This window comes from Bufo gargarizans, chromosome 5 (assembly GCF_014858855.1).
Source record: "Bufo gargarizans isolate SCDJY-AF-19 chromosome 5, ASM1485885v1, whole genome shotgun sequence".
Lineage (NCBI taxonomy): Eukaryota > Metazoa > Chordata > Amphibia > Anura > Bufonidae > Bufo > Bufo gargarizans.
The window spans coordinates 214,550,347-214,565,210 of record NC_058084.1 but is presented as its reverse complement, the minus strand read 5'-3'; the positions used below and the strand labels follow the sequence as shown (position 1 = coordinate 214,565,210).

The following is a 14,864-nucleotide window of genomic DNA, read 5'->3' as shown; positions in this document are numbered from 1 at the left end:
ACCGGATGATCTACAGTAAGAAATGTGCACAAGTCCTCATTGATAGTGCCTGCCAAAATGGCATCAGCCAAACATTTCCTGATAAGTCTAGCTATCTCAAATTTTGGGTCAGTCTGAAGGACAGAATAAACATCCGTGTCATCCAGCTGACGTTGAATCTCAGTCACATATTTACTGGTGTCCATGACTACAACTGAGCCACCCTTATCCGCAGGTTAAATTGTCAAAGAAGAGTCCTGTCTTAATTGGTCTAGTGCCTCAATTTCCAACCTAGAAAGGTTTGGATGTTTGAGAACACCACTATTGCATCTCCACTTATATGCAGATATATCAGACTTGACAGCAGTAATAAATGCATCAACAGAGGCCTCATTAACAAATGGGGTAAAATGGCCATTCAGGGATAGATCGCGTCGTCTCGGGGAGAACTTGCTAGCCTGAGGTGCCGCGATCTGTGTCCTAGTGTTGAACCACACTTTCAACTTAATTCTACGAAAGAATGCATATAAATCGGCGTCCAGATCAAACCAGTTAGAAGAAGACATGGGACAAAAAGAAAGTCCTCTATTGAGAACACTCACTTGAGCTGGAGTGAGCATCCTAGATGACAGATTGATCAGTCACTTCCTCTTGTTCATCTGTAGTTTGTTGGTCTGTGCTCTGGTTTAGTTGTTTCTGGGTTTGGCTGGTTCTGTGGTGTCTGCGACCCCCCTCTCCTGGTCCGACTTCGTCATATATATATATATATATATATATATATATATATTATATAATGTGTGTATTCCTGTACAATGCTCTATACCAATACATTTTAGTTACAAACATTCCGTCAGCTGGTCACAGTGTGCTCTGTAGCACTCCTGGTATGGCAGCAGTCTACACAAAACTCAGGTGTTCAAGTCCAGTGGTAGCAGCAAAAAACTGATTTAATAATTTAGTAATTGCACAAATGCTCTGGAGATAAAAATATATATATATATGAAACACTTTGGTAAAGTGTAAACATCGCTGGCACTCAAACTACTTGCTGCAAGGTGTGCTGCCCTGAACTCCCGTTTTTTTTTTTTTTTTTATTCATCAGAGTAGAGTTAAAATGTGTTTTAATAAATATTTTGCTCCATTATATTTAATGCTCAAGGTCCTAGTTATTTGAGGGAATGACTTTTTCATTTTAACCTCTTTCCAACCTCAGCTATACATGTACAGTCTATGGGAACAGTGATCAAATGATCATGTTAAAGTCCCCTAGGGTGACTTTAAAATAAGTGAAAAGAGATGAAAAAAAGTTTTTAAAAATAAAACATTTATAAAAATGCTAATCAACCCATTTCCCCATAGTAATAACAAAAATAAACAATAAAAGATATAGATAATTTTCATTGTTGCCTACAAAATGCCTATACTATTAAAATATAAATGTATTTATTCCGTATGGTGAACTCCATAATGGGGGGAAAAAAAATCAAACCTGCGGGTTCGTCATTTTTTATTGCTTCATCTGCCCAAAAAAACGAAAAGGCATATTTAAAAATGTTATCAATAAAAACTACAGATTGCCCTGGGAAAAAAACCCACCTACTTGGTTTGGCCACACCTTCTGCCAGTTTGCCTTCGCCTACAACATGGGGGCACTTCTACGTTTTTTTCCAAGGCCACTTTGAGCTCCCAATTTGCCCCTGGCTATCAATCACAGATAACTCCTTCTCTATTCTGTATGGATGCTTTTCATAGGAGGTAGAAAAAGCTAAGGTATAAATTACAGGTTTTACTGACTTTTCCCACCCACTAAAATATATATCGATCTGCTCAGCTCCTTCTTCTCTGTAACATGGTGTTTCAGATTGCCTTGCATTTTTTGGTGACAGGTCCTCTTTTTAAGGTTGACCTAGCAGTCACTTTAATCGTCATACTATATTCTCTGTAGACATCTGATCATATCTTTTCACTTTAAACAGAGGGGCAATTTACTGTACATATTAGTGCATATCTATGGAAAGCCCCACACCACTCGGACACAATAGATATGATATAAGGTAATTGAAAAGGTCTAAAAAGAAATCTACATGCAGTACTAAAGGGCTGGAAAACCATCCTTCGTAATCGGACAGCTTAGAGGTCAAATTGCTGTACTTTTCAATTAAAGAAAGCTAACGTAATAACTTTATCCAAAGAGAACTTGGTAACATAGTACATAAGGCCGAAAGAAGACATTTGTCCATCCAGTTCGGCCTGTTATCCTGGAAGTTGATCCAGAGAAAGACAAAAAAAAAGAAAAGTGAGGTAGAAGCCAATAAGGGAAAAAAAAATTCCTTCCCGACTCCAATCAGGCAATCAGAATAACTCCCTGGATCAACTACCAATCTCTAGTAGCTATAACCTGTAATATTACACTCCAAAAATACATCCAGGTCCCTCGTGAACTCTTTTAGTGAACTCCCCATCACCACCTCCTCAGGTTCCATAGTCTCACTTCTCTTACCGTAAAGAATCCTTTTCTATGTTTGTGTACAAACCTTCTTTCCTCCAGACGCAGAGGATGTCCCCTTGTCACAGTCCTGGGGATAAATAGATGATGGGAGAGATCTCTGTACGGACCCCGGATATATTTATACATGTTATTAGATCTCCCCTCAGTCGTCTTTTTTTTTTCTAAAGGAAATAACCCTCATTTTGATAATCTTTCAGGGTACTGTAGTCCACCAATTCCAGTTATTACTTTAGTTGCCCTCCTCCAGATCTGCTATGTCTGCCTTGTGTACAGGGCTGGGCTCCTGTGAACAGTACTCAATGTGTGGTCTGACTAGTGAGTTGTAAAGTGGTAGGACTATGTTCTCATCATGGGCATCTATGCCCCTTTTGATGTAACCCATTATCTTATTGGCCTTATTGACACTGGTTTTTACAGCTTAGTTTGCTGTTCACTAAAATTCCTAGGTCCTTTTCCATGTCAGTGTTACCAGTGTCGGACTGGGGTACCTAGGGCCCACCAGTAAAATTTATTTTGGGGGCCCACCGTATGGATACATTCAAATATAATAAATAATCTAACAAGTTTTTTATATGAACATAGGCGGGTTGAGGTGCTGTACATTGAATATATGTATGTAGTGCAGTAAAGCTAATGTGTTATGTGCCACTTGTGCAGGGGGTGGGAGACTAGGGGCCCACTTTGCCCAGGGGCCCACCGGGGAATTCCCCTGTGGGCCAGTCCGAGCCTGAGTGTTACCCAGTGTTTTACCATTTAGTATGTACGGGTGATTTGCATTATTCCTTCCCATGTGCATAACTTTACATTTGTCAGTGTTAAACCTCATCTGCCACGTATCTGCCCAGGCCGCCAATCTATCCAGATCCCTCTGTAGCAGTATACCGTCCTCTTTCGTGTTAATTACTTTGCACAGTTTAGTGTCATCTGCAAAAAATTATATTTTACTGTGCAAGCCTTCTACAAGATCATTAATAAATATATTGAAGAAAATAGGGGCCAATACTGACCCCTGAGGTACCACACTAGTGACAGTGACCCAATCTGAGTGTGTACCGTTAATAACCACCCTCTGTTTTCTATCTTTGAGCCAGTTACTTTTATGTGGTAAAGTGTCAAATGCTTTGGAGAAGTCCAGATATACGACATCCATTGATACGCCTCTGTCAAGTCTAGGACTTACCTCCTCATAAAAACTGATTCAATTAGTTTGACATGACCGATCCCTCATTGATCCATGCTGATATGGTGTTATTTACTTATTTTCATTGAGGATCTCCAAGATAGCAGTTCTTGGAAAACCTTCAAACAATGTACCCACAACAGATGTTAAACTTACTAACCTATAGTTTCCATGCTCTGTTTTTGGACCCTTTTCGAATATTGGCACCACATTGGCTTTGCGCCAATCCCGTGGAACACTCAGTCAGTATAGTCCTTAAATATCAGAAATAATGGTCTGGCTATTACATTATTTATTTATCTTAGGATCCGGGGATGTATGCCATCCTGTCCTGGCGAGTTGTCTATTTTAATCTTTTTAAGACTCTGCTTTACTTCTTCCTGGGTCAGACCGGGCTCTCACAGTTTATTTTCCTCCGTGAATACAGTGGAGAAAAAAAATATTTAATAGCTTTGCTTTCTCCTCATCTCTGCAACTCCCTCCTCATTACTCTGTAAAGGGCCGACACCTTCAGATTTATACTTTTTACCATTTTATATAATTGAAGAACATTTTAGGGTTAGTTTTGCTCTTTGGCAATTAATCTCTGTCTCTAGTTTGGCTGCTTTTATTTGTTTTTTACATATTCAATTTTCTTCCTTTTATTCCCATAAGGTATGTACCTCTCAATTCGATTTTAAGATGTTTTTAAAAATATCCCATTTTGTGGCTATGTTTATTTTTGAAGACTTTGTCCCAGTTAGTTAGGCCTATGGCCTCTCTTAGTTGGCTAAATTTAGCTTTTTTGAAGTTTTGGTATTTTTGTTCCTCCTAGAAGAAACTCTTTTTTAAATGATAATTGGAAGGTTATTACTTTATGGTCACTATTTACCAGGTGTCCCCCAACCTGCACATCTGTTGTTCTGTCAGGTCTATAGGTTAATACTCCTACAACCTTCTAGCCATCTTCTCCCCAACACAGCTGCCCCTTCCCCATTGAGGTGCAGCCCATCCCTACGATAGAGCCTGTAGCCAAGAGAAGTCGGCCCAGTTCTCCAGGAACCCAACCTCTTCCTTCCTACACTAGTCCTTGAGCCACTTGTTAACCTACCTAATCTCCCGCTGCCTTTGTGTGGCTTGTTGTACCGGAAGTATTTCGGAAAATACTACCTTTTGAGGTCCTTGCCCTAAGCTTCTAACCTAAATCCCTAAAATCATTTTTAAGGACACTCCACCTGCCTCTAACTTTGTCATTGGTTCCGATATGGACCATGATCGCTGGATCTTCTCCAGCCCCTCCCAGTAATCCTGTCAACCTGATGTGTCTAATCCGAGCGCCAGGAAGACAACACACCGTTCGATGATGCTTTATCTGTACCCTTTATAATTGAGTCTCCCACTACCAGCACTTAGGCCTCCTGCACACGGCCGTATGGCTTTTTCAGTGTTGTGGTCTGTTTTTCACGGATCCGTTCAGTTTTTTGTTTCCGTTGTGTTTCCGTTTCTGTTCCGCTTTTCGGTTCTGTTTTTCCGTATGACATATATACAGTATAGGGTCCATTCACATGTCCGTGGTGTATTGCGGATCCGGCCGGAACCCCCCATAGAACTGCCTATTCTTGTCCGCAATTGTGGACAAGAATAGGACATGTTCTATTTATTTATTTATTTTTGCAGAGCCGCGTCCCGGAAGTTCGGGGCCGCGCTCCTAAAATGTGGATACGGAGAGCACATAGTGTGTTCTCCGCATCCCATTCTGCCTCATTTGAGAATGAATGGGTCAGCACCCATTCCCGATATTGCAGAACGGATGCGGATCCATTTGCGGACATGTGAATGGACCCATACAGTAATTACATAGAAAAAATTGGGCTGGGCATAACATTTTCAATAGAAGGTTCCGCAAAAACTGAACGGGAACGGAAGACATACGGAGTACATTTCGTATGTGTGGTTTTTTTTTTTGCGGACCCATTGACTTGAATGTAGCCACGGAACATGATTTGTGGGCAATAATAGGACATGTTCCATCTTTCAACGGAACGGAAACTGAATGCATACGGACTACATTCAGTTTTTTTTTTTTTTTGCGGAATCATTGAAATTAATAGTTCCGTATACGGAACGCAAGAAACGGCCCGTAATCGGGAGAAAAATAAACGGTTGTGTGCAGGAGGCCTTAGCCACAATATAAGAGAAGATTTGGTGCAATTAGAGACCTTTTTACGCCTACGGTTACTCAATATATTGTAGATGGCACTTCAATTTTATTATAAAAATTATCCTTTAAAAGGTAAATTAATTATTTTTGTTTGTGTTAGGAATGCCAATGAATATTGAGTACTATATTTCACCATATCAGATTCTGGAAGAAAAACTAAAACCAGGTAATGGATATCTTTTTAAGCATTTTAAAAGCCCAGAACCTGACCGCAAGATGAAGACTAATTTGAGATCTGACAATACTTTGTGCACGACCGAATAGGTCTGTAATCCTAAAGCGGTCCGCAATGCATGGGCACTGACCGTGGGCCAGCTGCATGCGGATTGTGACCCCATGCACTTGAATGGGGTCCGCGATCCGTCCGTTCCGCAGAAAGATAGAACTTGTCCTATCTTTCTACGGAATGGAAGCACTGAACGGAACCCCACAAAAGCACTCCGTAGTGCTTCCGTTCCATTCCGCATCGCATCTCCGGATTTGCAAACAGATTCAAGTGAATGGGTCCGCATCTGTGATGAGGAATGCACACTGTCGGTGTCTTGTGTATTGCGGACCCGCCGTATGCAGGCCGCAATACGGCCACGGGGAACACGTGGTCGTGTGCAAGAGGCCTAAGGGTGAGGCTACACTGCAACTTTTTGTAGCACGGCTGATTGATTTGAACTCTTTAACTACATCCACAGTCCAATTAAATCTTGTGGACTGCAGCTGTCATTGATGTTGGTTTTTAAATCAGTCACACTACAAAAAGTTGCAATGTAGTCCGGGGCTAATGGTCAAAGATTTCCTAGTTTTACATGAAACTTCCATGTAAAAAACCTTTATGTAACATGGTCCCTGTAGTCAGGGATGTAATTGCCTACAGGAACCGATAGCCTGTGTCTTCAATATAAATCATGTTTTATGTAGGCATTCTCCTATGCAGAGCTATGGGTCTACATAGTTACAGGCAAAAAATCCAGTATAGTCTGCTTTTGCAATTACTTGCTCCATGTATTGGTTATTTTAATATTTAGTAACGTACATTTTTTAGGCATTCGTGTGGTTGGATCAAATGTATCGGTCACAGTTGCAGGCACAACTAACTGGTACCATCTTCCAGTGGTCCCATTATTCAATGAGATTCCCCAGGAAGGTGGAAGGTACTGTAAAAATCAATATTATAATGAATTGTATCAAAAAGTTGTTAGTGCTAAAAACTAGTACATAGTTTGCAGCAGATGAGGGGTTCTCGAATCTTTTTCAGGAGAATGGCTCTCACTTTAGCATATTTGGAGGGACATTGATTCATGTTAATGGCTATAATGAAACACTACATTTTCCCTTAAACTGCCAGTGCAGAGGTAATATCTGGTTGACCACAGCTTGCATGCCAAATCAGCTGTTTGTTGGGTTCTTGGAAGCTGGATCAGCAGGTCTCATTTTAAAGGTGTTTCTAAATAAAGACTTAAAGAAAAAAAGGGGGGGGGGGTTTATAGGTAGTTGAAAGGGGGTTGTCCCAGGGGCGTAGCTATAGGGGGTGCAGAGGTAGCAGTTGCTACCGGGCCCAGGAGCCTGAGGGGGCCCAAAGACCCTTGGGCTGCATAAGAAGATACCAGCATTATAGAAAGTGTGTGCTGGTCAAGATACACCTCTGGGTGGAGGGAAGGGGTTTAGGTCAAGAATTTAACATGGGGGGGGGGGGAATGCGCCGTTAATTTTTTATTTTTTTTCCTTGGGCAGCCCAAAGGTTTGTGCTTCCCTGCCCCTGGCCACAAATCTCTGAGGGAAGGCGGGGCCCAAGCTGAACTCTTGCACTAGGGCCCAAGACGGGACTAAGCGCTGGCTGGGTTTATGGAAACTGCTTAGCTCCCATCCTGTTTTCATACTCCCATTGCAGTGATTGGGACCAAATAGCAAAGCAGAACAAGATGTGCTACAGAAGCAGTGTAGATTGTCCTCCTACGCTATTTGCCTAGCCTATTTTATATATGTAAATCAGCCTGGTAAGGAGCTCAAGGAGCTGTACTAACCGTTCTGGAGCCCAGCCATGCCCCTCTGTGAAGGAGCTATACAGGAATCTACTCCTTGCTCAAAGTCAGATTGCCGTAATCTTGTGATGCGTGAGCTCACGTATGCGCAGTTCCTTCCCTGAGGCTGATGCCAGCACAGGGAAGGAACACTATGTCAGCACTGCGCATGCACGAGCTCGCGCATCGCGAGATTACGGTAAGAATGTGGTGTTCTAGTGTTTCATATGACATTATACATCACATTGTCATTTTATTTTACATAATACAAACTATGTTAAAAAGCAGCATGGATTATTAACAAGGCGTTCCTTTTATTTTGCACCTTGTTTATACTGAACAATTTTACTTATCCGACAGTCTCCACTTGTATGTCCTGTTGCCAGATCTTTAACACATGGACCCTGTTAACATGATGGAATCCCCACAAAAAGTTTAGAAAATGTGATGTGTACCTAGACTAAGCCTTATTATTTTATTTTTTTTTAGCGTTCATGGGTTTTCCTCCCTCACTGATGAATCCAGTATGGCGCTGCCAGCATGCTTCTTTCTTAGATTTGATAATCCGGAGCCTGTTCTGCTCTCATTAATTCAGAAGATCCAGACCATAACTGGTACGAGAAATGCTTTTTTATTCTAAAATGGCTTCCAGTAATTAGTCGTCTCATGGATTTTACTGTGGACTTCTTGTATATCACTGGTTTTAGACATCATTTCCTTTTGATCTGGCTGACTTGCTTGTAGCTTGCCAATGTAAATGCTGCTAGCCAGAAGAATAGCTTGATGTATGTGGGGAGACTAAGGCTCTCTTTACACTTTATTAATGTATCTCTCCTAGGTCTCCATTGGGATTACCCAATGGAAACCTCAGGTTCATGAGTTTAACAAATACTGCCGAGTAACGTCACCCATAGGGCACCCCCATGTAAGGAAAAAGATTAAAAAAACACATACTTTTATTTCTCTATGAAATAGTGCAATCCGTTGCATTATATATTGCAGTAATAAACCAAAATAAACAATACCAATAATTGATATAATGGGGTATTAACCCGGTAAACCTCCCAGTGCACAAACTAAACAAACTGCAGATGCAGAATAAAAAGACCATAAGATGAGAAAAGTGTAGTCAAACGGTTGGTGTTTAAATTGTGTGTTCAAACACCACTTAAAGGGGTTGTCTGAGTCTTAGGAAAGTTCCCCTCACCACTTGGTCCCCTGCAACTTCAGTTCCCTTCTCTGGTTTCTGTTTATAGGTTGTAGCAGTTATGTATCCACATACATCATGCAAACAGAAATCGGAGGTGAGAACTGGACCTACAAGGGACCAAGTGGCGAATATATGTTCTTTTGAGTACTTTATCACATTTGGTACTGGAGATATTTTCTAATAACTCAGCCAATGCCTTTTAATATAAACCATAAACCTACATAAAGTGGTTAGGTTTTCCACAGACATGACTGTTGCGTCGGTTTTACACTGTCCATATTGGTGATCCCTGACGTTCTGCTCAACCAAACGCCACGGTTCTATGGTGATCCTAGTTTGGTTTAGTAGAAAGCTGGTTGTAGTAGTAGTTTTGGATGTTTCAATTGTAATACAGTGCGTCTGTCTGAGGAGGACAGTCTATAAATGCATTGTATTCGTTTTCTTGCACTGATGCTGATTTACAGCCTGCGTTGTAGCCCAGAGCTGTATTCACCATTCTGCCAGCTTCAGAGTTCATCAGAATTGTATTTGTGACTGATATTTCTCAAGAAAATAATGAACTCAAGTGAAACTTCATTGATAGCAGGGATTATTCTACAGTATACACCATAATATACAATTGGTAACCTAAATGTGTCTGTACTTACAACCTGTTTCTTCTATTTTAAAGGCCTTCCTGTTATTTCCACAAAACAAAGCCCATTGCATGAGCTGGTCATAGAAATGAAGCATAAATGCCTTAAAGATTTTGTTGGTCAAGAGGTCCAGTTTGTTGTGGTATGTTTCGTGCACACTTCTCTCATGCGTGCTTTGCTCGAATAATTTTCTACTGGGGAAGTGGGGATGTCCCTGTCCACCTAACTTGTACTTGGCAGCAAAATACAGTATATACTCAATGTTTACATGCGTTATGAGATTTAGCAGTCTGGGAAAACGGGAAAAATTATGTAAAAAGGACGTCTGCTGGTCTTATCTTTAAAAATGCTCTTGGCTCAGTTTGTAAGTGGGTCAATCCTTTCAGAAAGAGAATCTTTTGGGTCCTGAGTGGTGTGGTAAAGAAAACGGGCATCACTGACGGTGATTTGCTGGTTTCATGTGGGGCAAAAGGATTAGTGGTCACAATCTTAAATAGCGGAAACCGGTTTAGTGGTTTCAGAATCTCCTGATGAGGGCACAGTCTTGGTCAATTTTTAACAGGCAAATATAAAAAAAACAACTTTTGCCTGGGTATTTGATCTTGTCAGAGTAGAAGCAATAAAGATGATCATATTTGCAGTTATCACCTTGGCTGTCTCATCACTTGAGGCAGTACTGCACAATATGGACACTTCTCTAACGGGCCACAGTATTCATCTTCCTCACAACACACTTAGTATGGCACACAACTCACTTGCTCTTTGCAGGCATCACCGCTGCTAGCTGGTCTTTATTAGAGACCTGGACTCCACTGGCCTAGACTATGGGAACTAAGAGGTTCCTTTTGGCCACAATGAACCGGCGTAAACTCCTCTGCGGTGCTCAGCTGCAACTTGCCCTATGTAGACCCTGAGGTGATGCACCCTTATGGCTAGGGCCACTCACCTCTACCTGCTAGCTAGCTAGCTACATACAGGGATCTGCAGTCTCAAAGCTCACACTAGTGGTGTCTACTTTTCAGCCTGAGGTGTGCTTGCATCTAACAATCAGGCTAGCCTGCACCTCTATTATCATCCCACGTACACATACACTCATTCTATATTTATTAACCGCATAATTGGATAAAGTGACAAAGAAGGTACTGTGCACTTAAAGGGGTATCTCATTTCAGCAAATGGCATTTATCATGTAGACAAAGTTAATACAAGGCACTTACTAATGTTTTGTCCATATTACTTCCTTTGCTGGCTTAATTCTTTTTTTTTTTTTTTCCCATTGCATTATACACTGCTCGTATACAGGGGTTATGACCATCCTGCAATCCAGCAGCAGTGGACGTGCTTACACACTATAGGAAAAAGTGCTGGCCCATCTGGTGACTGGGAGCATGCATAGGCACAGTGGTGGCCATAACTCCTTGAAACGAGCAGTGTATATTGAGATGGGAGAATGAATCATTAGCAGCAAAGGAGTCAATATGGACAATCACAATACATTGGTGAGTGCTTTGTATTAACGTTTTCTATATAATAATTCTCATTTGCTGAAGTTGGACAACCCCTTTTAACAGCACATTATAAACAGCAGTAACTCAATAAACCTCAGAATAGCATCAGCGCTGTGTACAACATTTACATGATAGTGAAAGACTATTAAAACTGACACTGTCAGTTTTTAATTGCCATTTTTTCAACCACCTATTTTCTGTCCATCTGTCCATTTTCAACAGGCATTTTCATCTGTTTTACTGACTGTTAAATGGCAGTTAAACAGATTTTTTATTTTTTTATATCACAAAACCTTCAGTAACCTCAGTATACATAATACCCTCCATAGTTCCCCCTGGACATCAATCATTTGTTCCCCCGTGATATTAAAGCCTCCATTAGTGGCTCCCAGTATTAATGCCTCCATTAGTAGACCCCCAGTATAAAAATAAAATGCCACCCCTTTGGCCCCTATTCTGCTTCAGCTAAAAAAAAAAAAAATTCATCTACTTGCACATACGAGAACATGCTACTTACTGGAGGCAGTATGACCTGGAGGTGTTGTGACGTCACTACGCTGTGTCTGGTACTGACGCCTATATAACATGGCATTTCACCCATACTAGTGGAATACCTTAAAGGGGTTCTCCGGTAATTAAGACAATGAAAATATGTAAATATTACTTTATTATAAATATATTCCCAAATACCTTTCATTGGTTATAATGGCTTGTTTTGTCTGGGGAGTAATCATCAGGGAAATAAAATGGCCGCCGTCCTATTACTACACACAAAACCTGTCCTAATGACACAGCAGGACAAATTACTTAACTACAACACTGAGCCAAAGAGCTGCCTCATCCTCCTCTCTGCTCTGCTTGTCAGGGATTATGATCCTGAATACAGTTTAATATAATCTTTAGCTGAATCTCTGTAGGAATGGAGTCCATGCGGAGGCATGAAGTACAGAGAGGATGGACAGACTGCTGCTTATTAGCCACATCTGCTCATGAACTACAGAAGATCAGCTGTATTCAGGATCATAATCCCTGACAAGTAGAGCAGAGAGGAGGATAAGGCAGCTCTTTACCTCAATGTTGTGAAGTAACTTGTCGTCCTGTGTGATTAGGACAGGTTTTGTGTGTACTAATAGGGCGTTGGCCATTTTGTTTCTCCCAATTATTGATCCCTAGACAAAACGAGCCATTATAACTAATGAATGTTATTTGGGAATATATTTATAATGAAGTAATATTTGAGTATTTCAATTTCCTTAATTCCCAGAGAACCCCTTTGCTGGTATATCGCTAGGATGTGCCACCAATATCTCAATCTTAAAACTCCATAGTCTTTATTGGAAATGCATTAAAAGCATCTACATTGCAGGAGATAAAAAATAGCAGACAGATATGCTACGCGTATCCGATGTATGGACACATCCATCCTCACAGTATGCCATGAGGAAGGATGGGTCTATACATCTTAAATGCATAGCATATATATCTGCTATTTTTATCTCATACAATGTCTATGCTTTTAATGCGCTTCCAATAAAGATTATGGAGTTTTAAGATCACGAGTGCCAGAGGATTTATCGGGCGTATGGTCGAGTAGTATGGACTGGACTGACACTGTTTTCTCTGATTTCCCCGCTAGCACAGTGGACACTCCAATCTGTGCGGTACCGCATGACAGGATGAGCGCAGGTTTACATACACTTTTATTTACCCCCCCCCTTCCTGATGATGAAGCTGCAGTACTCCAACCCCAGATAATACACAGTGCATGGAGCCTTCACTGTATAACTTCAGGTACCAGCTATACAGCTGAAACAACTGACTGGAGGGGGTGCTGGGTGTGTGACCTCCCCCGATCTGATATTGATGAGCTAACCTGAGGACAGGTAATCGGTAACAAGTCCTGGAAAACCCCTTTAACCTGCTCAGGACCGCCGTACGCAGGATTGCGTCTTTGCGGCGGTCCTGTTGTTCTGGGTGGACGCGCCGGTGCGTCCTCTCGCGAGACGCGAGATTTCGGGGAAAGCCGGCCCGTGCATGCGCATCGCGGGCCGGCAAAATTCAAAAGACAATTTCGTCAGCAACCTGCCAGCCAATGATCGTGGCTGGCAGGTTGCTGATTTTCAAAAAAACGAATCAGCAGCCAGATAACCCATCATATTAGTAAATATGATGTGGTTATATGGCTGCTGTGCTCCTCTGCTCCTTCTTTTGGTCGGTTGGTTCCAGCAGAGGAGCACACATCACTGTGAGTACCCACCAACACCACACTTAGCCCCCAGATCACCTCCCAGCACCCCAATTAACCCTTTGATCACCCCTTCTTGCCCCTGTCAATCACTAGTGAAAAGGAAAAAAGTGATCAGTGCAAACTGTCACTTTTTTTTTTTCACTGGTATTGACCGTTAGGTTTTAGGATAGTTTAGGTCCCTTGGTTAGGTAGTTTAGCGATCAGTTGGCGCCCACCCACCCCACCGCACCGCAGTCCCTTATTCGCTGATTAGCGTATCGCTAATCAGCATTTGTACTTTTATAGTATCTGGAAGTGATCAAAACTGATCACGGTCAGATCTATAATAGTATTAGTGCCACTTTAGTTCGCCCTCCACCCAAAACGCAGTGTTTGCCCGATCAGGCCTGATCGGTCGCCCACACGTGCGTTCACCCACGCCCGCCCCACCGCAGTGACCAAAAATTTTTATTTTTTTGGATCACTGCACATTCACTTTACATGCACTGCGGCGATAAAAAAAATCTGTTTTGATATTTTTTATCAACCGCAGCGGCCTCCGGTACTTCGCTAGCCTCCCCTTTGTAAGACAGGCTTGCTTTTTTAATTGGGTAGTCTCAGGGAATACCCCTAAATTTAGTTGCCCAAATGTCAAACAGGGGGTATTCTTCTGAAGAGGCCTACAGGCTTCTGACCCAGTCGGATGAGGAATGGGAACCCTCATCTGATGAATCTAGCGGGTCAGAATACGAACCTGTAGAAAGCAGTGGCAGTCTGACCCAAAGTTCGGACGAGGAGGCTGGGGTCCCTGATAGCACCAGGCGTACCCGGCCCCGTGTCGCTAGACCGCAGGTTGCGCAGTATCCGCTTCAAGAGCAGCAGAGTGGGGCTGGCACTGTCGGATTACATGGTGAGGCATACACCAGCAGCGCAGCCCTTCCTGGACCTAGTACCAGCACTGCCGTACAACCTGGTGAAGTAGCGAGCACCAGAAGGACAGTTGAAGCTGGTACGGTGGCACGAGCAGTAGTGACCCCGTTGCAGCCACCGCAAAGATGTGCCCGTAGAGCCCCTAGAATCCCTGAGGTGCTGGCAAACCCTGATTGGCAGTCCCCAACTTCAGCCGCACCTGTAGTTTTCCCTTTCACTGCCCAGTCTGGAGTTCGGGTTGAGACAGCTCAGATCGGTTCGGCCCTGGGATTTTTTGAGCTGTTCTTGACTGCTGATCTCTTGGACTTAGTCGTGGCCAAAACAAATCGGTATGCCACACAATTTATATCCGCCAACCCGGGAAGCTCTTATGCCCAGTCTTTCCGGTGGAAACCAGTCCAAGTTTCCGAAATTAAAACTTTTCTGGGCCTTCTCCTCAACATGGGTCTAACTAAAAAGCATGAATTGCGGTCA

General features: G+C 42.3%; 2 protein-coding genes across 2 annotated transcripts in view; one reads left to right on the top strand and one right to left on the bottom strand.

The window, feature by feature from the left end:
- The window catches only part of YAE1 (YAE1 maturation factor of ABCE1), a 109,582-nt gene that overhangs the window by 2,522 nt on the left and 92,196 nt on the right, over positions 1-14,864 (bottom strand). The window lies entirely within an intron of this gene.
- The window catches only part of LOC122939389 (mediator of RNA polymerase II transcription subunit 1-like), a 130,415-nt gene that overhangs the window by 95,416 nt on the left and 20,135 nt on the right, over positions 1-14,864 (top strand). The window contains exons 7-10 of the mRNA XM_044295458.1: positions 5,969-6,034; positions 6,905-7,013; positions 8,370-8,494; positions 9,761-9,867. Coding sequence (XP_044151393.1) covers positions 5,969-6,034; positions 6,905-7,013; positions 8,370-8,494; positions 9,761-9,867 — 407 coding nt within the window. The remainder of the gene's footprint in view (positions 1-5,968; positions 6,035-6,904; positions 7,014-8,369; positions 8,495-9,760; positions 9,868-14,864) is intronic.